This window comes from Aspergillus piperis (genome assembly GCF_003184755.1).
Source record: "Aspergillus piperis CBS 112811 unplaced genomic scaffold BO85scaffold_8, whole genome shotgun sequence".
Classification (NCBI taxonomy): domain Eukaryota; kingdom Fungi; phylum Ascomycota; class Eurotiomycetes; order Eurotiales; family Aspergillaceae; genus Aspergillus; species Aspergillus piperis.
In genome coordinates, this window is record NW_020291598.1 from 1465572 (window position 1) to 1484895 (window position 19324).

The following is a 19324-nucleotide window of genomic DNA, read 5'->3' on the forward strand; positions in this document are numbered from 1 at the left end:
GTGTTTGTGTGTTTCGCGGCACTCCAGACCACAACTTCTCGCCACGCTTTCAACCTCCCAACGGCCAATATCTTACACCTCGTCCACTCTCGATCTATCCTTTCGTCTTCGTTATCTCTACCCCCCGGTAGTAAAATTTCCGTTCAGTCTTCCCGCTGGAACACTTCCGAAGACTATCCGTGCAATTTTTCTGCTGCCCTGTTACACACTACTTAAGTGGCGGGGAACGTTTCTCTTCTTCTACCACTAAGATCCTGGGTTTTGTGATATTACCTGGTCCGTCGCATTAGCATCGTCTGCGCGCGCGCCTCTAGCTGCTCTCGTGGCGTTTGTGAATACGTGTTTCGTCCCACCAGAGTGAAACGTTGAGAGACATTTCGAAATGGCAGCTCCCACTCAGCTTGCTTGTGAGTCTACCTACAAGTTTATTCTTCGTCCCATCCTATAATAGAGGATTCGAGAAAAAGAAAACATCGCTTTACTTTCTCGGGGAATTCTTTTTGCTGTTCAAGGGCAACTCTAACTAGCTACAGACCGTACGGTCAAGGGCGTTGGCATCTTGGATGCGGCCCCAGTTTATGAACCTTTGTCGGGGTTCGAAAGGTATGTAATGTCTAATTCGTTCGATTTTTCTACCCCGAATAGCTTGCTAATCTTCTGATTTTCTGTTTGCAGACCCGAAGGAAACCTTCGCTGTAGCGCTTACTCTCCCTGCGGCCGGTATTTCGCATGGGCATCCCCAGAGAAGTACGTCAACCGACTCTCACTCAAACCGATAAAGGAGGAAAGGAAACTTACAAGTTGATTACTAGGGTTACCATCGTCGATCCCTCTGTCGGACATGTGGTCTCGACCATCGCTGCTGATAACGTTTTCGATCTGGGATTCTCGCCCCTCGGAACCTACCTAATCACCTGGCAACGCTCTTCCAAGGATGCCAACGGCGATGCGGTCAAGAACCTGAAGGTCTGGCAGGTCGTGCAGTCGTCCGAGAACGGCGATGTGGACACGCCTGTGGGCAAGTTCGTCCAGAAGTCGCAGACGGGCTGGAACCTTCAATACACCTCCGACGAGCGGTACTGTGCCCGGGTCGTCACCAACGAAGTCCAGTTCTACCAGAGCGAGAATCTGTCTCAGGTCTGGAACAAGTTGCGTGTGGAGGGGGTTGCGGACTTTGCGGTCGCTCCTGGCAAGAACCACTCTGTGGCCGTCTTCATTCCTGAGCGCAAGGTACGTATGGTGCACACGTTTACAACCCCGATGAGATTGTCATTATTCCAGAGCTAATACATTGCTGCTTAGGGACAACCCGCTGCTGTCAAGGTCTTTTTGGTGCCTCAGTTTGGAGCCCCCGTCTCGCAGAAGACCTTCTTCAAGGGCGACAAGGTCCAGCTGAAGTGGAACGAGCAGGGTACCACCCTGATCGTGCTCGCGCAGACGGACGTGGATCGGTCGGGCAAGAGTTACTATGGTGAGACCACTCTCTACCTGCTCAGTGCTGGTGGTGGCTTCGACTCTCGTGTGGACTTGGATAAGGAGGGACCTATTCACGATGTGACCTGGTCTCCCAACTCCAAGGAGTTCGGTGTGGTGTACGGCTACATGCCCGCGAAGACCACCATCTTCAACTTCCGTGGTGTGCCCAAGCACACCTTCGCTCTGGCCCCTCGCAACACCATCCTCTTCTCGCCTCACGGACGATTCGTGCTGGTGGCTGGTTTCGGTAACTTGGCCGGTCAGATGGACATCTACGACATGGACAAGAACTTCCACAAGATCGCCACCGTCGAAGCCTCCAACGCCAGTGTCTGCAACTGGTCCCCCGACGGTCAGTATATTCTGACGGCCACCACCAGCCCTCGCCTTAGAGTCGACAATGGCATCCGTATCTGGCATGTCAGCGGTGCTTTGATGTACAACGAGGACATGAACGAGCTCTACGATGTGTGCTGGCGCCCCCAGTCGCTGATCCAGCACCCCCTCGGCGATCCGTTCAGCCCGCTTCCGACCCCCCACCCCTCCGCCGTGGCGTACCTGAGCACCAAGAAGGCTCCGGTCAAGCCGGCCGGTGCGTACCGGCCTCCCGGTGCCCGCGGCCAGCTCACCCCTCTCGCCTTCAAGCGTGAGGATCAGGGCGGCGCGGTCTTTGTCCGGGATGGTGCCAGCGGCGGTGCCACCGTTCACACCACGAACGGATTTGGCCGGACGCGCAGACGTGAGGTGCCGGGTGCCGAGCCGGCCGAGGAATTCCTTCCTCCGGGAGCCGCTCCTGGAGGTGGTGTCGCTCTGCCCCCTGGTGCCGACCAGCCGGAGAAGCTGTCCAAGTCCGCTGCGCGCAACAAGAAGAAGCGTGAAGCCAAGAAGCAGAAGGATGGTGAGGACGAGCCGAGCCCGGACCGCCGCGGCGAGAAGGGTGACAACCGTTCCAAGGGCCAGAATGAGCGCAAGAATGGCGGCCAGGCCAATGGAGCTCAGGCACCCAAGGCCAATGCCAATGCCAACAACGCTGCTGCTGCCGCTGCTGCTGCCGCCGCAGCAGCCGACGCGAGCGGTGCTCACTCCGCGCAGGACAAGAAGATTCGCGGTCTCTTGAAGAAGATTCGCGCGATCGACGAGCTGAAAATGCGCCTTGCCGGTGGAGAGAAGCTCGAGGATACGCAGATGAAGAAGATCCAGACTGAGGAGTCGGTGCGCAAGGAGCTCGAAGGTCTGGGCTACAATGGATAGAGCAGAGGCACCCATATCCTATTGGGTCATGGATCTGGATTACTACTAAACAGCATTTCAATCAACACCCATTTGGAAATATGCGCACCGGTTTCTGCGCTGTTGGCGTTGCTCCCCTTACACTATATCATGATTTTTACTTTTCTTTTCTCTTCTTGGCTGGCTGCCTGTATGAATTGTACATATTGTCCAGTGGCTCTGGCTGGTCTGTTTGCTGTGACGGAGTATTATCTTCTCTGATCTGATTTGGATGGATGTCGATGATATAGCTTTCTGGTGTGTTAGAACTGTGTTCAGCGAGGGATGATATTAGCTATTTTACCCTGTATATCTGTATATACATACACCGAAAGAGTCAAAAAGAAAAATAAAAGAGAAGAAGAAGCGACAGAAGAACGATGATTCTTAGACCTTATTTTTCCTCCGTGCATCACTCAGTATACGTTAGATAGTAATTTGGTTCTGTTCCCATTCATCCAATCATTTGTATGAGCATACGCTCTGGGTAGCATTTCATGAATAGTACTCTGATAGCTCAGTTATTTGAAGTTGATTAAATCCAGAAGTGTTCTTACTACTTAGGTCTTTTCAGTTGGCTGTCAGGTGGGTTGATCCGTGGACAAATCATGTACTATATATATATGTTTGCAACGCTCCTCATTCTCTGTAGTAAGTAGTTACTACTACTACTCTACTATATTATTATCCTTGACATCTATCGTAAATGAACTTGTACGACTGATAACTTATTGAAAGCGAGTGATACTTTACACTGAATATCCTTTTTTCTGAACCATACATTCAATATCTACATCTACAGACAGATCCATATCAGCTACACTAAAACAAACACAAAACACAAAAACAAATAAATATGTTCCCACCAATTCAACCCCCCTTACCCAAACCCCGACCCCCAACACCAGCAGTCCCTAACCCATCCACTCGTATCTGATACTGATGTAGATATTTCCATCCAAACTCCATCCAGATGAAGAGATACAGAAGCACCTCTCCATCCCTGCGAGAACGCATGGACAGGGAAAAAAAAAAAAACAGACGGATAGATCAGTATCGAGTCACGAGGGAGAGGAAGGGAAAGGAGCAGAGGGCTCAATCTGATGTTTGAGGATGGGGTGGTTTCTGGGTTAAATGATAACTCGGCTGTGGGGAGGGTTGATTGCTTGTCCTTTAGAAGAATTCTAAAGAACGAAGAAAGTGGATGATGGGATGTGACGGTTGATGTCTCGCGACCGATACAGAGCTTATCCTTTCGAACCCGGCTCCCTTCTTTCTCGCACGATAGGGATCGTGGGATGGGAAGGGTGGGAGGGAAGGGATTTCAAGGCATGGACCTCGCCTTGCGCTCCACCTTGCAGTGCGAATTTTGGGGATTGGGGTCTACGGGGGGTGAAGGGAGGAGGAGAGGAATGAGGTGTGATTGATGGATGGGTATCTCTGGTCTTGATTCTCAGCTTCATTTGTTAGGAACATGTAGAGCATATGTGGGGAAGGGAAGGTGGTTGGCTGTTCTGCCGTTGGAACTGAGTCTGCTTAAGTGAAGACGCGTGTCCGCTTGACGGGGCTTCCTATACGGAGGGACCGATTTGTGCTCGCCATGCCACTTAGGAGTCGGTCCATTCCTTCCACGCCGAGCTGGCCCCTTTGGAGCATTTGCTGGTCTGTTTCCCTGGTGGGCGGCTCGGGGATGTATTCGGTAACGGGTGCTGGTGCTGGTTCAGTCAACCGTGGGGCGAGAATCACAAGTCGATGCTCGGCCGTGAGAAGCATGTCAAATGGCTGTGTGCGTGTGGAGCGGGGCGCCGCAGGGAGGTGTCCGATGCCTTTCAGGCGCTCTCCTACTAGGGTGATATCTTGGAGAGGAGACACCCGGCAGCGGTTGGATGAGTCGAATGTACCACTAGCCTTGACAGCGTTGCGCCACAAGGAGAGCAGACTGGGAATGACGGCGCTCTGGTTTCCATGCTGCAGCAAAATCGATTCATCGGGTAGCGCGTCCCTCCAAGAGTTAGTCTGATACACCGAGATTCCTCCACTCAGGGATGGGGTGGCTGTGCCAACGGAGGCGCCTTTGAGCAGCGTGTCTTCGCGCAGACGTTTAGTAGATGGCGTCAAGGGCGCAAACTTGGGCCGTTGTTCGAAGGAAGGTCCGCTTGTTTCAGACCGACTGGCGCCAGGCAGGGGACTTAGAATCCTACCGCTGACGGAGAACGTTGTCAATGAGCCTCCCGTCACTCCCTGTACACTCGACTGTCGCTGAAGCGGACCCTTGATGGTTCCGGGGCCAGCCCCTTCCAAATCCCAAACACCCCATTCGCCATCAGACGTGAGGACCAAGATGGCACGACCTCCAAGCACCCATTCCGTGTGAGTGATGATCTTCCGCCGAGGGAGCCCCGAAGCAGACTGCTCGAATCCGGGGTAAAGACTGATCAACCATCTTCCTTCCGTGTCGACTGTCTCAAACTCGCTCTGAGCCCCGGACGACCTCCGCGAGGCCTTGAGTGGTTTCGTGGAAAAGCAGGAGTATACCTTGACACATCCGCTGTGGAATGCGACGAGCAAAGTGGAGTGTCGAAGGGCAGGGTAACCCGAGGGGTTGAAAGAGATGTTCACAGCAGGGGAGGGCAAGTGTCGTCGCTTAGTCTCAATCTCATCATCGCATAGATGATATACTGTGTCGCGGGCCTTTTCATCCTCTGCGACCGGAATCCGATGAATGATCAAGAGACCTGACGACTCAGCCGAATGTGTCGCGACGAGGAGATCCCACCTTCCTGCAGCTGAGCGGGATGAGCCACGGCTTGAAGGTGTATCCTGATCTTGCTGATCTAACTCTTGGTAGGTGAAGGCGATGCTGACTCCCCGCGGAATCTCCTGGTGCGATACACCACCACTGATTGAGATCGACTGAATTCCGAAATCGCTCTGCGTAGGGTGAGGGGGAAGCAAAGGCAGAGTTACAATGCGAGTAGAATAGTCTGCGCATACAGCGGCAACTATGATGTCCTTCTTCAGGACCGGGGGAAATGGATCGAGCGAAGAGCGCGCTGTTTCAGGGAGGACACGAGGCACAGCCAGCTCGAGGACTCTGCTTCCAAGGGGTATATCAATCTGGCGCAAAACATCGTCGTAAGGGTGGAAGGGGTCCACCTCGGTTTCGTCCTCCTCGAACTGATAGGTGGGCTCTTCATCTTGCTGAGTGTGCTGGGTCTCTGCCATGCTCTCGTCATCGGAATCGATGATCATGACCGCATCATCATTGGCGTTGCTGGCTTTCTGTGGTTTGTCCACTTTCGGCGCAGAAGGCTTCTCGGCGGAAAACTGTCTTCCTCCTCTCCAGACTACCTTCAGTCCAGTCTCATAACCGTAAACAACGATCGACGACCCATTGGGGGCAAGGAGGGGGTAGCCTTGAGCTGCGTGCACACGATGAGGAAGTTGGTAGCTAGATGGAGTGTCCGGTAAGCACGGGATTGCTGTTATGGCCTAGAACGGAATGTGAATCTACCTTAATTGAAGGCCATCATCCCTAGGCCTTACCAGAGGTCGAGATGGAAAGGACGGCATTGTTGTGGTGGCGGTTGTTTGTACGGTCAAGAACAGAGCTCAAAGGGAGACCGACGCCGCCAACAGGCAGATCGTGTTACCAAGCTTAGCGATGGAGATGTGATTATAACCTGTAGCTGAAGAAACTAAGAGTAATCATGTATAATAGAAGAGCGAGCGTTGAGAAGGGCAGTTAGTGGGTGGGTGGTGAGGAAGAAGGTGAAAGAGAAGGAAGTTTGGGAAGGCCGCGGAGGAAAAAAGCCGCTGAGTTGAGGATGGAAAGTTGGCCCGCCGCGTCCATCGCGTCTCCAAGCAACAGCCTGCCTTTGCTTCCCCTCACGCCGCAACCACCTCGACAACGCCCCCAACAACGCCCATTGTCGTTGATCCGTCAAGCGCGCTGGCCTGCCTGTTTGATGGTCTAACCTGACAATGGGCATGATATCGCCTCTGGCTCCCACTGCCAGAATTTCTACCGCTACGCCCGACGATATACACCGATAATGGCTACAGTTCGATCCCTCGGATTGCATGAGCCCTCGGCCATCGCATTCCTCGTCGCAGAAGGCCTCTTGCCTCCAGATCCCTCGGAGGAGCTCTACTCATGGACAACGAGCGTCGATCGAGACTCCAACGGCCCGGTCGAAGATGAGATTGTTTGGACAAGAAGCTGTGCGGTTTGGTCACGAGCGGGGGTTGTCAAGAGAGTGTTCCGGCTTGATTTAGAAAAGGAAGAGATCAGGCATGCTTTGTTGACGAGGTTTGCGGTGGGAAAGATAAAGAGGTCCGAGTCAAGCGTCTCCGAATCCTTGAAAGGCGAGGCAGCGCAGCCAGGCAGTACCTCAGGCCGCAGTCGAAGCTCGCCTGATCATCTTAGTGCTGGGATATCGAAGGGCTCATTGTTGATGCTGGGTCAGAATGGCGAAGGTTCTCGCGATACCAGCGGCACAGGCGCGAACAATGCGCGAGCCTTGGTCGTCGTCCTCAAGTCCCAGGCTCACATCTTCTTTCTTGCCGGGAACAGCCATGTCGTGCCCCTACCGTTCGAAGTTGATTCGGTGTTTGCGACCCCCAAGGGCCTTTTGATTCAGAGAAAACTACACGAGGAGGAATCCAATACCTCACTACCAGCAGCGCCGCCGAATTCGTTCGTCTCGTCCCTACCTGACTTCCGTGCATCTCAGTCGCTGGACATACCTTCTGGCAAATCCAAACGCCCATCCTTGACGATTTCCCCTGCCCCCAAACCTGGCCTGAAGCAACGGGCAAGCAAACATGCCGACATGCCCAGAGTGTTCTCTCTTATGGATCCGCACTCAGAAATGGGACTCGTCGTGACCAACCAGTCGTCTCGTTGGCTACAAACTAGTGTCTCAACCAGACCTTCTGGATTGGATGTTCTTGACCCAGCGGATGCAATTGTCTATGTATCTCCAAGAGATGAATTGTCGAGCTCTAATCGGGGGCTTTCCATTGGTCCTTTGATCCTTGTGGTAACCGTCAATATTAACACAGGGTTGTACACGATCTGGACGGCTCACTATAGACAAGACGAGACTGCGCCCTCATCGAAGAAGAAGGAGAGGAGAGACACGGGTGGCACTCGTTCGAAGCGACGCAGTTCGCACTTTGGAATGACTACGGGAACAACCACACCCGCTGGTCGTCCATCGGGTGCTAGAGAAAGCTTTGGCCCACGAAGTGATGGGTGGAACACGTCTGGGTTGTCGCTTTCACAATACTCCGTCGAAGGCAAGCCGGATGATGACGACCTGGCGTCCAAGCTGGGTCAAGACTTTGGGGACATTGGTGTGCCACTCAAGACATCAAGACGAGTGAGCTCTCTCCTTGCACGCGCGGATCTGGCCGCCAGCCAGGATAGGATTACGTTTTCCGATTTAGCCACAGGCAGTCAATCGAGCTCTATGCCACATGGCAATTTTCGACAATCTCTTGGAGCTGGAAGTACTCGAGGTAGCTTTGGCTTCAACCCTAGGGGTTCTATTCCACCTGGCAATGGCTCAGTGTATAGCACTACCGGTAGCTTTGTCGACGCACCGGTCGATAGACTGCTTGAAGAGCTGAACAACGAAAGTCTTTTCGAAGGATTTGAGAATATGGACTTGAACCATGCGGCGTCAGGTCTGCCCGAAGAGGTCTTCCTGTCCAAAGTTGAAAGCTTATCTTCAAAGTTTTCGGTCTCCTTCCAGACACCGATCAAGTCAAAGCCGTCAGCTCGACAAATCAAGATCATGACTTTGTGTCCGTCAGAGTACGGTAATGCGCAATCTGGAAACACTGCGGCTTTAGCGCTTTACTTGGTGGATCAAGAAGCAAAGTCAATGACGGTCGTCAGCCTACGAGCAGACAAAGTTGCGGTATCCAAGAAGGACGCGGTATTCTCGAAGAAGCCAAAGAAAAACCCGCTATCTGAAGAACGATCATTGATCGTCCAAGCCTCCGGAATACAGCACTTCGCAGATGTATGGGATGCCTGCAAGATTGTCGATGGTGGAATCTCACGGATCTTGACCCTGAAGAAGACAGACGGTGGCGAGCAGGTATTGCAGTTGCAAACTCCGTGGAGCAAAGCAACTCCGATTCAGGTGCCCCGGAAACTCATGCTTCACGAAGCATACGGCATAAATCCCAAAACGTCTGGCAACCGTCGAAGAGAAAGTGGTGTGAAACGGCTAATGACTGACTCGCCGATCACCGTGACAGGCTTCGATCATGCTGCAGCCAGAGGGAAGTTCGATGTAATTGACTCTGAAAATCGAAAAGTGAAACTGCAGGTCCAGATGGAACCTAGCAATGAGCTGGTGAAACGTCTGCTCAATGTCTGTCGGTTTGCCTTATCGGACGAAAAGGCTGGAGACGGGCTTTTGGCTGCCTGGTGGGAGACTATGGCATGGCTCCAAGAGAGAGAGACAAGCGAAAACGATCTCGAATGGACAGCCATGGTAGTGATATTGTTTGCAATGGCGATCCAATTTATTGACAGTGAACAACCCCGGACCCCCGCCAAACCGACTCGCAGAAAGAAGGGGCTGTTGAGGTCGAGCAGTGGAAGCCACGTCGATCTCGAGAGCTGGGAAACCATGTTAGAGCAGGAGTCTGGCTCTGGGGGCGTGGTTGCACCGTGGATGGCCAGTAGCTCGTGGGCCTGGGTAGTTGAGCAAGACGCTGAAGATAATGAAGTGAGCCACGGCCACCAGGTGCCCTCGAGCCGGTCCACCTGCCGAACGAACACATATCTCCTTCGATGCATTGCTCTGACAAGGGACTTTCTGAACACTTCCCGGGGCACACTCTCAGTAGGCTCAGGTGGCTATCTGCCCACGGCGTTATCCTTCAACCAGAGCATACGAGGCACCGCACTATGCACTATACTCGTCGCGTTGCATCTATTCCGTGAGGAGCAAAAGTTATCGATCTGTGATAGCGAGCAATCGGGGAAGCCTCTGGGTCTCCTAGCTCCAGTTCTGGCCCAACTTGGCGGGTGGCTTGGCTGGCAGTCTTGGGCATGGGCCGAAGATGCGTATTATGGCATGGAGATGGCTAGTATGGAGCGCTGGCAGTTTGAGGAGACTCGCATCTCAATGCTCGACCTCCCTGCAGAGCCGTTCCCGCCGCCGTCAATCTTTGCTCACCTGGAAACCGCCTGGCGCCAACCTTCAGATTCTTTCTTCACGCTTCTGAACCTGGTAACCAGCCCGGACAGACCTCCAAAGAAAGGAAGGCTGTGGAAAGAGTGCTTTACGCTCACCCCCCGGACGCTGGCTCTCGACGGGTTCCTCTCAGAAGTACATAACCTCGCGGCACCATTTGACCGGGTCAAGCTTCTTCATCGTTGGGGTTTCACCAGAAGCATCATCGAGAGCTTTCCAGAAGGTGTCAGCGCCCCCTTGTACGAAGCGATTATGCAGTCACAAATGCATGCATCCACGTCCTGGAGCTCCACGCTGCTCGAGCTTATTGATCGCGAAGATCTGAGCATTTCTATGGGTAGGAACAAGCCATGGCTTCCATCGGCCACGTCGTCGCTGCAGCCGGCAGTCTCGCACGATGCCATACGCGATGTGCATCATATCGGTACCTCTGCATTGGATGTGGATGCAACCAACTCGTTCGAAGCTTCTGCGGAGGCAGACCGGTTCTCAGTAACCAGGCTGATCTTCCGTGAGGATAAGCGTTTCATTGACGCCGCTCGGTTGCTGAATCAGTCCAAAGCGCCGGTTGCAGAGTGCATACCTGAGCCGGAATGGACCGACTCGGACCTGCTAGAGGCCCAGAAAGAGGTAGTACAGCTTGTGACGCTGAGGACGCTCTCCATTCCCACGGGTCGGGCCATGTTGACCTTCAGCGGACGACTGCCATTGCTGACAGAGAAGCTCCCAATTCCTTCGTTCTCCCTGCAGTGCGTCATGAAACCGTCGAATGTGACAATCAGCGCGGACCGAGCTTCTTTTAGCGAGGAAAAAGTGTGTTGGGCGTTCTTTCATAACGGCGTCTCCACCGGCCTTGCTATCTCGAAGAGTTCCAAAGGCATTGACACGTCCTGGATACTCTTCAACAAACCTCAGGAGCTTACTAACAGACATGCGGGCTTCTTGTTGGCACTGGGCTTGAACGGGCATCTCAAATCATTGGCCAAGTGGGTGGCGTTCAAATATCTCACCCCCAAACATACGATGACGTCCATTGGGTTGTTGCTCGGATTGTCAGCCTCGTATCTGGGCACGATGGACACCCTGATAACCCGACTTCTCTCCGTTCATGTCACCCGGATGCTCCCTCTTGGTGCTGCTGAGCTGAATCTGTCGCCGTTGACACAAACAGCGGGCATCATGGGCATCGGCCTCCTCTACTGCGGATCTCAACATCGAAGAATGAGTGAAGTGATGCTGTCAGAGATCGAAAACGTGGAGCAGGAGGAGGGCTCCCACGAGGACCTGCGCGATGAAGGATATCGCTTGGCTGCAGGTCTTGCTCTTGGCTTTATCAACCTGGCCAAAGGTAAAGACCTCCGAGGAATGCGCGACATGCACATCGTGGAGAGGTTGTTGGCCGTTGCAGTGGGCACAAAGAACGTGGATCTCGCGCACGTCCTGGACCGGGCCACGGCCGGTGCTACAATTGCTTTGGCGATCATCTTCATGAAGACCAATGACGAGATTTTAGCCCAGAAGATTGATATCCCGGACACCACAGTGCGCTTCGACTATGTTCGGCCTGACCTTTTCCTTCTCCGCACTCTTGCCAAACATCTCATCATGTGGGACAGCATCCGTTCTACGGATGACTGGTTCATACAGAGCCTGCCGCCAGTCTACCGCCGTCGGTATCGCCTCACCGGTGTCCGTCGCCTGAAGAGTGACGATATGCCATTTTTCAATATTGTCGCTGGCCTGTGCTTCACCCTGGGTCTTCGCTATGCGGGCTCTGCACAAACTTCCGTGCGTGATCTGCTTCTCGCATATCTGGACCAGTTCATCCGCATCTGCAGACTTCCTGCTGTCAACTATGACGCCAAGTTGGCTCGCAACTCCGTTCGGCACTGCCAGGACGTCGTGGCCCTCTCTGCCGCCGCTGTCATGGCAGGCACCGGTGATTTGGCGCTCTTCCGTCGGTTGCGCTCTCTTCACGGCCGCGTAGACGCTGACACTCCCTACGGCAGCCATATGGCGGCGCATATGGCCCTGGGCCTACTGTTCCTGGGCGGCGGCAGCTACACCCTCGGCACCTCCGACCTTGCTATTGCCTCACTGATCTGCTCCTTGTACCCGATCTTCCCTACAACCGTCCTGGACAACAAATGCCATCTACAAGCCTTCAGGCATCTCTGGGTCCTCGCTGCAGAGCCTCGTTGCCTGGTGCCGCGCGACATCGACACCCGTCGACCCATCTCCATTCCCATCACCCTAACCAACCAAGACGGCATCAGCCGCAAGATCACCGCACCCTGTCTTCTCCCCGACTTCAACAGCCTCACCCGAGTCGAGATCTGCAACGCAGACTACTGGCCCCTGGTCCTGGACTTCTCCAAGGACCCTAGCCTACGCCAGAAGTTCCACCAGGGCGACCAGTCCATCTACCTCCGCCGCAAAGCCACCTACAACCCTACCGGCTCCTCGGTCTTCGTCTCCACACTCTCCGGCCTCAGCGAAGCCCAAGACGTCCTCCCATCCTCCACCTCCGCCTCCAACCACGGCAAGGGTCTTCCCCCAGCCGCGATGCCCAATCTCGCCACCCTCCTCACCTCCGGCGTCAATCGTACCCCTACCTCCCCCACCCAGAGCATGTGGGAATGGATCTTCAATCTCCCCTCCCTGCGAGGTCTGGACGTCCGCGAAAAGTCCCTCGTCCTGCCTTCCTCCTTCTTCCCCACTATCAATAGTACCAGTAACAGCAACACCACTGCCCTCTCTTACGCCCCCTGGCTGCGCCAATCCGCCGTGGACAGCAAACTCGTCCTCGAGGCCATCGTCAAGAATACCATCCAGGCGGCGCGTGGCCGCGCTGCTGATCCGGATGAAGTCCGCGATCGCATCTGGCAGTTACGGTTGTTGTTTAATTGGATTGATGCTTCGTCCTCGTCTTCCTTGTCTTCGGCTGAGGAACGCTTCGCGGAGAGGCAGAGGGAGGAGCAGGAAAGATCTGAGAATGGGGGTCTGCTGGGCCAAGTCGGTGCTTCGGATGGACTTTGGCTACGCAGGGATTATATTGAGGAGATGAGGTGGAAGATTTGGGGTGTGCAGATTGGGGATTATGATTGATTGATTGATTGATTGATTGATTGATTGACTGAGGGTCTGTTGATTGATACATTGCTTATGAATTGGCGGGGTGGAGTTTTGTTAGGATCTCTGAGAGACTGGTGTTCGAGTTATCTCTTTTTTTTTTTTTCTGCTTTGCATGTATGGATATGTAATGGTTTGTGGGGAGGGCGAGAGAGACTGTTTGTGTGATTCTGGAGAGGTGGTGATACCATTACTGTACCGGATATAGTCTAGTCATGATAATTATTATGAGGATATGTGCATTACTTAGACCTGCAATGATACATGTTTTATAATTGATGGTAATACTTTGAACTTTTAGTCATGAAATCGCTAAATAAATCAAGTTAAGGTTGACAATCACTGAGACCGAATGGCACCCTCCTTCAACACGCCCCGATCACCTCCGCCTCCCATCTGCCAAAGCCAGACACCCTCAACGGCCCACGCAGTAGCACTAGCATGTTGTCGACGACCAGTACCCCCGGCACCAGCAGTGGCATTCTCCTTCACCTTTTCTTCCTCACTTTCTTGCTCCTGCCCACCACGCCGAGCAGGACCCGTCCCAGGTGTCGCTCCATCCGCCTCAGCCAACATACCCGCCACAACACCCTCCTTCTCCACAACAGACCACAGCCCCTCGACCAGCGGACTCCCTCTTTCTCCGAATTGGCCCTTGCCCAACCGGAACAGAATCCGCCCGAGAACCTGCCACGCGATGCACCGCTGCGCCGGGAACGTCGACTGACTGAGGATAGCCAGCTCGGGAATGGTGTACCCTGCTGCGTGGGGGTCTTTACCATGATGGTGCAGGCCCAGGGTCGTGGGCAGGGAGAGAGATGTTGATGGGGAAAGCACCGTGCCGAGGAGGGAGAAGCGTAGGTTGGCTGGGTGGACGGCTTCGGCGTTGCTGGCGGGGTGGTAGGCGGACGTGGAGTCTGGGTCTTCGGGGTCTGCGGAGGGGGGTTGCAGCCAGGAGAGGGCGGAGGGGTCGTGCGAGATGTTGGGGAAGTAGTGGGTTTGGAGGTCGGAGAGGAAGGAGGGAGAAGATGGATCTAGGTTGGGCATTGGGGAGACTTGGGATGGAGGCGCGGGGAAGTGGACGCTGCCTGAGGGGGGGAGTTCGGCGGCGGCGTGGAGGTCGGAGGGGATTTGGGTGGGTGGGACGTCATCTTGGGAAGAGCCGTTGTTGGGGGAGGGTGGTTTGGCGGTTGTGGTTGAGGTAGTTGCTGCTGTCTTTGTTGTTGCTGGTGGTGGTGAAAGCGGAGCAGGTGCAGCAACTTCGTCTTCCTTTTCTTTCTTCTTGTCTTGGACTGGTTCAGGAGCGACAGGTTGTTCGCGGGTGGGTTTGGAGGTGGTGGGAGTGTCATCGGCGTCGATACGAGCTCGGCGGAGGAAGCGCTCGAGTAGAGAGGTGTCCATAGATTCCATCAGCTCCTGGCGCTCATGTTCAATCTGCGCATCCGACATGGATGCCAGCTGCCGCGCATTCTCCTGCGCAATGGCCGTTTTCTCATCCTTTGGACTCGGAGCAGAAGCAGAGGCGGATGCAGATGCAGACGGAGCTGGGTCTCGTCGCTGTTTAAAAGTAGAGGGTTTGGCCCGACGGCGATGAGCTGGAAAGCCGGTGGTGGTTGGTTTTGGAGTAGGCGGGGCGGGGGCCGCGGCGGGGGAGCGTTCACGGATTTCGCCGATCATCCCGGGGATGTTGAGGGTCGGGGCACCCTGAGAGTCATCGTAGGTGTCCGCTGGAGAGGACTCATCGTCGGAGCCCAGATCGAGGACAAAACGTTCACCGCGAAAGGCCATGGCGTCGAAGAGTTGGTGAGGGGTTTGGCGGGGAAGAAAAGCTGCCGAAAGCGTCGGAAATGAAGCCATCCCCGGGAAGCTTGTCTGAGTCAGCAATGAGTCAGTCAGCCCGCACAGGGACATTGCAGGATGACTCAGCTGCGGCTCAAAAGCTAAAATGAGGAACGCTAGCCTCAGATAGGATTAGTGGATTCACCTGATTGACCACCCCGATTGGGTAAAGCACGTTGAATCAGGTGACCCGATCTGATATCGAAACTGGGACTTTACGCTGCCTTGATTGTTGTTCCCAATCTTGTGGGCACAGAACCTTGTCAGTCAATTAACCTAGAAGATGATTGATTCCAGGTCAATTTACGAACAATGGACAATAGGCTGGACCCCCGTTTACATGGTGGTGGGGGTGCATTGAGGGGCCAAGCAAGCAGGCAACTTGAAGGGAACTAAAGGCGATAACGAACCATTGAAACGGCCCAAGAAAGGAACGAGAAGCGCACCCGCCGGAATGGAACCCCGGCCATACAAACACGCTTTCCCCGGCTGCTGCTTTCGCCCATCTCGGGTTTTCTTCTCTTCTCATCATCGAAAGCACTCTTCTGTATGTCTGTATGTATGTACATCTAGCAAGGTATACTTGCTTCTGTCTCTCACAACAACGCCCCTTTTCCCCATCCATGTAGATTGCAGTTTTGTTCTTTTGTTGCAGTTGCTGATCCGGTGTTTCCCATCTGGTCTGCCTCCCTCTCGGCCTTCCCCTTCTCTCTCTGTTCCTCTCGCTCTCTCACTCTCTCGCTTTTCTCTCTCCCTTCCCTCTTTCTTCCTTCTTCCCTTTCCTCTTCCCCCCATCCATTCATCGCCATCCACTTTTCCACTCCTCCACCATCCACTCTCCATCTCCACCACCTTCTTTCAACCCTTCTTCATCTCCATTCATTCGTCGTTCAATTCCCTTGTTATCTAATTTTATTGTTCTGAGTACAAGGGTTAGATCTCCCTCACCACCAACCGCCAACCACCACCCTCACCCTCACCACCCAAAGGACGTCAGTCCATCAGTCCACTCCTCCCTCTAACCAACCTCGCCCTTTCACTCGATGCTTGACCACCAGCTTTGATTCGTCCTTTCGCTCCCTCCCCCTCCCTTCTCTTTTTCACCATGTCCACAGAGCCATCTGTTTTGTCGGCTGCAGGTGAACACGAGTCGCGCTCCATTGAATATCCCGCCCGCGAAACTCGTACCCGACGGTCGCGTCGCAGGAAGGAAGACGATCCCGACCTCGAACGAAACCAACCCGTCCGAACTCCCAAAACTAGAGAAAAAGAAAAGGAGAAGGAGAAAGAATTAAAGGAAAAGGAAAAAGAGAAGGAGAAGGAGGAGAAGCTGGAGCCCAAACGGGGCAGCCGTCGCCAACGAGAGAAGTCGTCGTCGACATCTACTAACCCGCCCAATTCGGCCGCGTCTCATTCTCGCAAGAGGCCCAAGTTGGAGGCTGCCACTCCCGATCAAAGCCCCAGTGTTGCGGCGCCTCCTGCTCATTCACCGAATCCCGCGCCTGCTGCCGTTCCAGAAGGGCCTGCGACCAGTCCTCCTACCACTGCAGTCTCAGCTGCGTCTGCAGCTCCGGCCCCAGCCCCGGCTTCGGCTCCAGCTCCAGCTCCAGCTCTAGCCCCAGCCTCGACGCCTGCTCCAAGCACTCCCATAACGAGCCCGCGGAAACAAACCCTAGATTCTGAAGCGATGTCTCATGGGACATCGCGTCTCCTGAACCCGTCGTCTTTGCCACCGTCGGCCCATCCAACACCGCCATCCGTGGCCCCTACAACCCTCGTCTCACCTTATCCGGGCCTGATGCCCTCCGCTCCTCCTCCGCGGCCACACTCCCAGCCGCCCGCTCCTCCGCCGCAAAGAACGAGCGGTCAAAATTTCGATCCCATTCGGTCGGCCTTTGATACATCATCTCCGGCCCCGGCTCCAGCACCGACTCCGGCGTTGGCTGCTGCGGCGCCGCCTCCGGGGCGCCCCTCCTTTAGTCCCCCGGCCCGCCCTATCTCACCTCGTCCGACATATCGCGCCAGCGCCTCTCCGGCCATTGCCAGTATCATTGATCCGCCTGCTGCCTCGTCGCCGCCCGTCTATGCCCCTCGACCGTATGGCTCTCCAATTCACGGTGCGTCGAGCTACTCTCCATCGCCCGCGGGCGCATCTATCGCACCCACTCCGCCACAACCTCAACCGCATCCGCAGCCTCAATCTCAACCTCCACGACCAGTCTCACCGTATGCCCATCGATCTCCCTATGCTACACCCGTGCAAGCACCGCCGCCACCCCAGGAATCACGGATGTCGGCACCAGAACCAAAGCCCCCGTCTGTCCCTCCCCCATCGGCCTCGGAACCTCATACTCCAGCACCGTCTAATAACCGACCGCCCTCGCCAGGTCCTACGCCTATGGATGTGGAACCCGAGGCACCTGCTTCTTCGACAGGCTCTAAGGTGCCCAAGAAGGAAGCCAAAACCCCCTCAACAGTACCTGCTTCGAAGGCGCCCTCACCAAAACCGGCCAAGGCAGCCAAGGAAACACCTACGCTACCTCAAGGCTCGGGACTGATCTCCAATGCCCTTTTCGGAGTGGATGGTGGCTCGTCCACAGGCGACTCGAGTAACCGCCAGGTACCGAGTATCATCCTGCACGTTCCTATCCAAGGCCATGGGAATCAGATCATCAACTTTGCACGTTTAGCGGAGGAGCAATATGGGTTCGCGGCCCTACATCCTCGCCTCGCTGCGCACAAGGAACGACTGGCACGAGTAGCTGCGGCCGGTGCGGCCTTGGAGCGCAACGACAAGGCGAGTGGACGTGGTCTGTCCGCGGGAGAGAGTGCGGATGAGGATTTGAGCATGGAGGTCGACCGGGACAGCGAGATGGATGGGGAAGGTGCAACATCAGCGCCCGCCCGCTCGAATGGGGCCGAACCGGCAGATGGGAAGAAGAAGCGCCGTAAGAAGAAAATGGAGGAGTATGATCGAGACGACCCATTCGTAGATGATAGTGAGTTGGCCTGGCAGGAACAGGCGGCCGCCAGTAAGGATGGGTTCTTTGTTTACAGTGGGCCGCTGGTGCCGGAGGGCGAAAAGGTCCAAGTGGAACGGTAAGCGCCATACCTTTTGCGGAGATTGAATCCCTTGTTTTTGTGCTGGCTGAGATGCTAATGGCTTACGAATAGGGCCGACGGTACGATCAAGCGTGGTCGCGGCCGTGGACGTGGTGGTCGGGGCCGGGGGCCTGTAACATCCCACCAGGTGCCTTTGGCTGCTGCGGTCCCGATCTCCCAGGAAACCGGTCTTCCTCTTCGGGGCCCAGGCTCACGAGGCGGCAGTACCACTCGTCGCCCGCGCATCAGCAAAGCTGCTCGTCAGCAGGCAGAGCAGGAAAGAGCCAATGCCGCCTCAGGGACCCCCCACGGACGCGGCGGAGGTGCTACTGGTCGTGGCGGTTCAACCAGCACTCGAGGAGGCAAGCACCCCATGGTCGAGTTGGCGCCGCGTCCAAATATTGCCCCTGCTCCTCCGGGCCCCAGTCCAGTGGGTGGATCGGAGCTTGCAATGAAGTAGGGCGATCCCTCATATCATCTTCTTTTCTCTCCTCAGTCTCGCCATGAGTGTCCTGTGCTGGGAATCAGGCATGCCTGTTTCCTGTTTGACGGACTGCTCAGTGTGTGCGTGCTTTTGGTCTTTACATTATTTTCTTTTTGTTGGCGTCGTCGGATTTCCGGGTTACAGGGGGAATGATGAACGGGCATGAGTAGAAGGGTCCATCCAGTTTGATGTTGGGTTGTGTTTGTTGTCGGATGTGCGGTTTCTGGCCGTCTATATTCGTTGTCTTCTTATTTGCCACCCGGCGCTATTCTCTACGTCTCTCATATGGTGTGATGGGATCTCCTCTTTTCCTACCTGCATGATTCGGTGCGGTGTTTATGCTTCTCGATTGTATCTGTGTGATCTGCGTTTGCTCTATCTTTATCTGTTGATTCTCCCACGGATAGGCAGTGTTTCTATGATCATTCACCCCATACTATTTCACTGTCTAGCAACGAAAACGAAGCAGAACATTTGACAGGTATTCTGGTAACAGCAGTCAACCATAGACATGACTTTAGTCTATACTTTAACCTACGTAACACCAAACAGAGATAACAGTCTTTACCACTGACCATCTCCCTCGCTACAAATTACAGTAACGTAATTTATCATGGCAAAGCATCGTGCTAACTTTACTTTGTTATATTCATCCCCATCTCATTTTTTTTCTTCCATGCCATCGAGCAATGAAACATAACCAGTGGACCAACGGAGATGAGTGACAAAACACAAAAGATACTTACAGTCAGCTAGATGGGTAAGATGACCTAGAATATGCAAAATGGAATATGAAGTA

General features: G+C 54.5%; 6 protein-coding genes across 6 annotated transcripts; 4 read left to right on the plus strand and 2 right to left on the minus strand.

Annotated features, from left to right (window-relative positions):
• Window positions 1-382: 382 nt before the first annotated feature.
• On the plus strand, window positions 383-2727 carry BO85DRAFT_370945 (translation initiation factor 2A; the record flags this gene model as incomplete). The annotated part of the gene is made up of 5 exons (XM_025655980.1): window positions 383-407; window positions 534-603; window positions 676-747; window positions 813-1230; window positions 1303-2727. 5 exons carry the CDS (start codon window positions 383-385, stop codon window positions 2725-2727), a joined length of 2010 nt encoding a protein of 669 aa, XP_025516131.1.
• A 1554-nt stretch (window positions 2728-4281) lies between these two features.
• BO85DRAFT_438401 (uncharacterized protein) lies at window positions 4282-6318 on the minus strand (the record flags this gene model as incomplete). Its single annotated transcript, XM_025658667.1, has 2 exons — window positions 4282-6196; window positions 6260-6318. 2 exons carry the CDS (start codon window positions 6316-6318, stop codon window positions 4282-4284), a joined length of 1974 nt encoding a protein of 657 aa, XP_025516132.1.
• A 313-nt stretch (window positions 6319-6631) lies between these two features.
• On the plus strand, window positions 6632-13379 carry BO85DRAFT_449315 (anaphase promoting complex subunit 1). Its single transcript, XM_025660139.1, has one exon. The coding sequence runs from the start codon at window positions 6801-6803 to the stop codon at window positions 13074-13076; it is 6276 nt and encodes a 2091-aa protein (XP_025516133.1). The 5' UTR covers window positions 6632-6800; the 3' UTR covers window positions 13077-13379.
• Window positions 13366-14903, minus strand: BO85DRAFT_449316 (RPAP1 family protein). Its single transcript, XM_025660140.1, has one exon. It carries the CDS (start codon window positions 14886-14888, stop codon window positions 13440-13442), a length of 1449 nt encoding a protein of 482 aa, XP_025516134.1. The 5' UTR covers window positions 14889-14903; the 3' UTR covers window positions 13366-13439.
• Window positions 14904-15221: 318 nt separating this feature from the next.
• BO85DRAFT_298296 (uncharacterized protein) lies at window positions 15222-15947 on the plus strand. Its single transcript, XM_025655322.1, has one exon. It carries the CDS (start codon window positions 15394-15396, stop codon window positions 15847-15849), a length of 456 nt encoding a protein of 151 aa, XP_025516135.1. The 5' UTR covers window positions 15222-15393; the 3' UTR covers window positions 15850-15947.
• On the plus strand, window positions 15948-18517 carry BO85DRAFT_298297 (uncharacterized protein). The gene is made up of 2 exons (XM_025655323.1): window positions 15948-18038; window positions 18114-18517. The coding sequence occupies exons 1-2, from the start codon at window positions 16045-16047 to the stop codon at window positions 18499-18501; spliced, it is 2382 nt and encodes a 793-aa protein (XP_025516136.1). The 5' UTR covers window positions 15948-16044; the 3' UTR covers window positions 18502-18517.
• Window positions 18518-19324: the final 807 nt, after the last annotated feature.

Excerpts from the sequence above, each read along its gene's own strand:
- BO85DRAFT_298297 (XM_025655323.1), top strand. The coding sequence starts at position 16,045 with ATGTCCACAGAGCCATCTGTTTTGTCGGCTGCAGGTGAACACGAGTCG. Across the intron at positions 18,039-18,113 it reads GAAAAGGTCCAAGTGGAACG|GGCCGACGGTACGATCAAGC; the intron begins GTAAGCGCCATA and ends GCTTACGAATAG.
- BO85DRAFT_298296 (XM_025655322.1), top strand. The coding sequence starts at position 15,394 with ATGGAACCCCGGCCATACAAACACGCTTTCCCCGGCTGCTGCTTTCGC.
- BO85DRAFT_449315 (XM_025660139.1), top strand. The coding sequence starts at position 6,801 with ATGGCTACAGTTCGATCCCTCGGATTGCATGAGCCCTCGGCCATCGCA.
- BO85DRAFT_449316 (XM_025660140.1), bottom strand. The coding sequence starts at position 14,888 with ATGGCCTTTCGCGGTGAACGTTTTGTCCTCGATCTGGGCTCCGACGAT.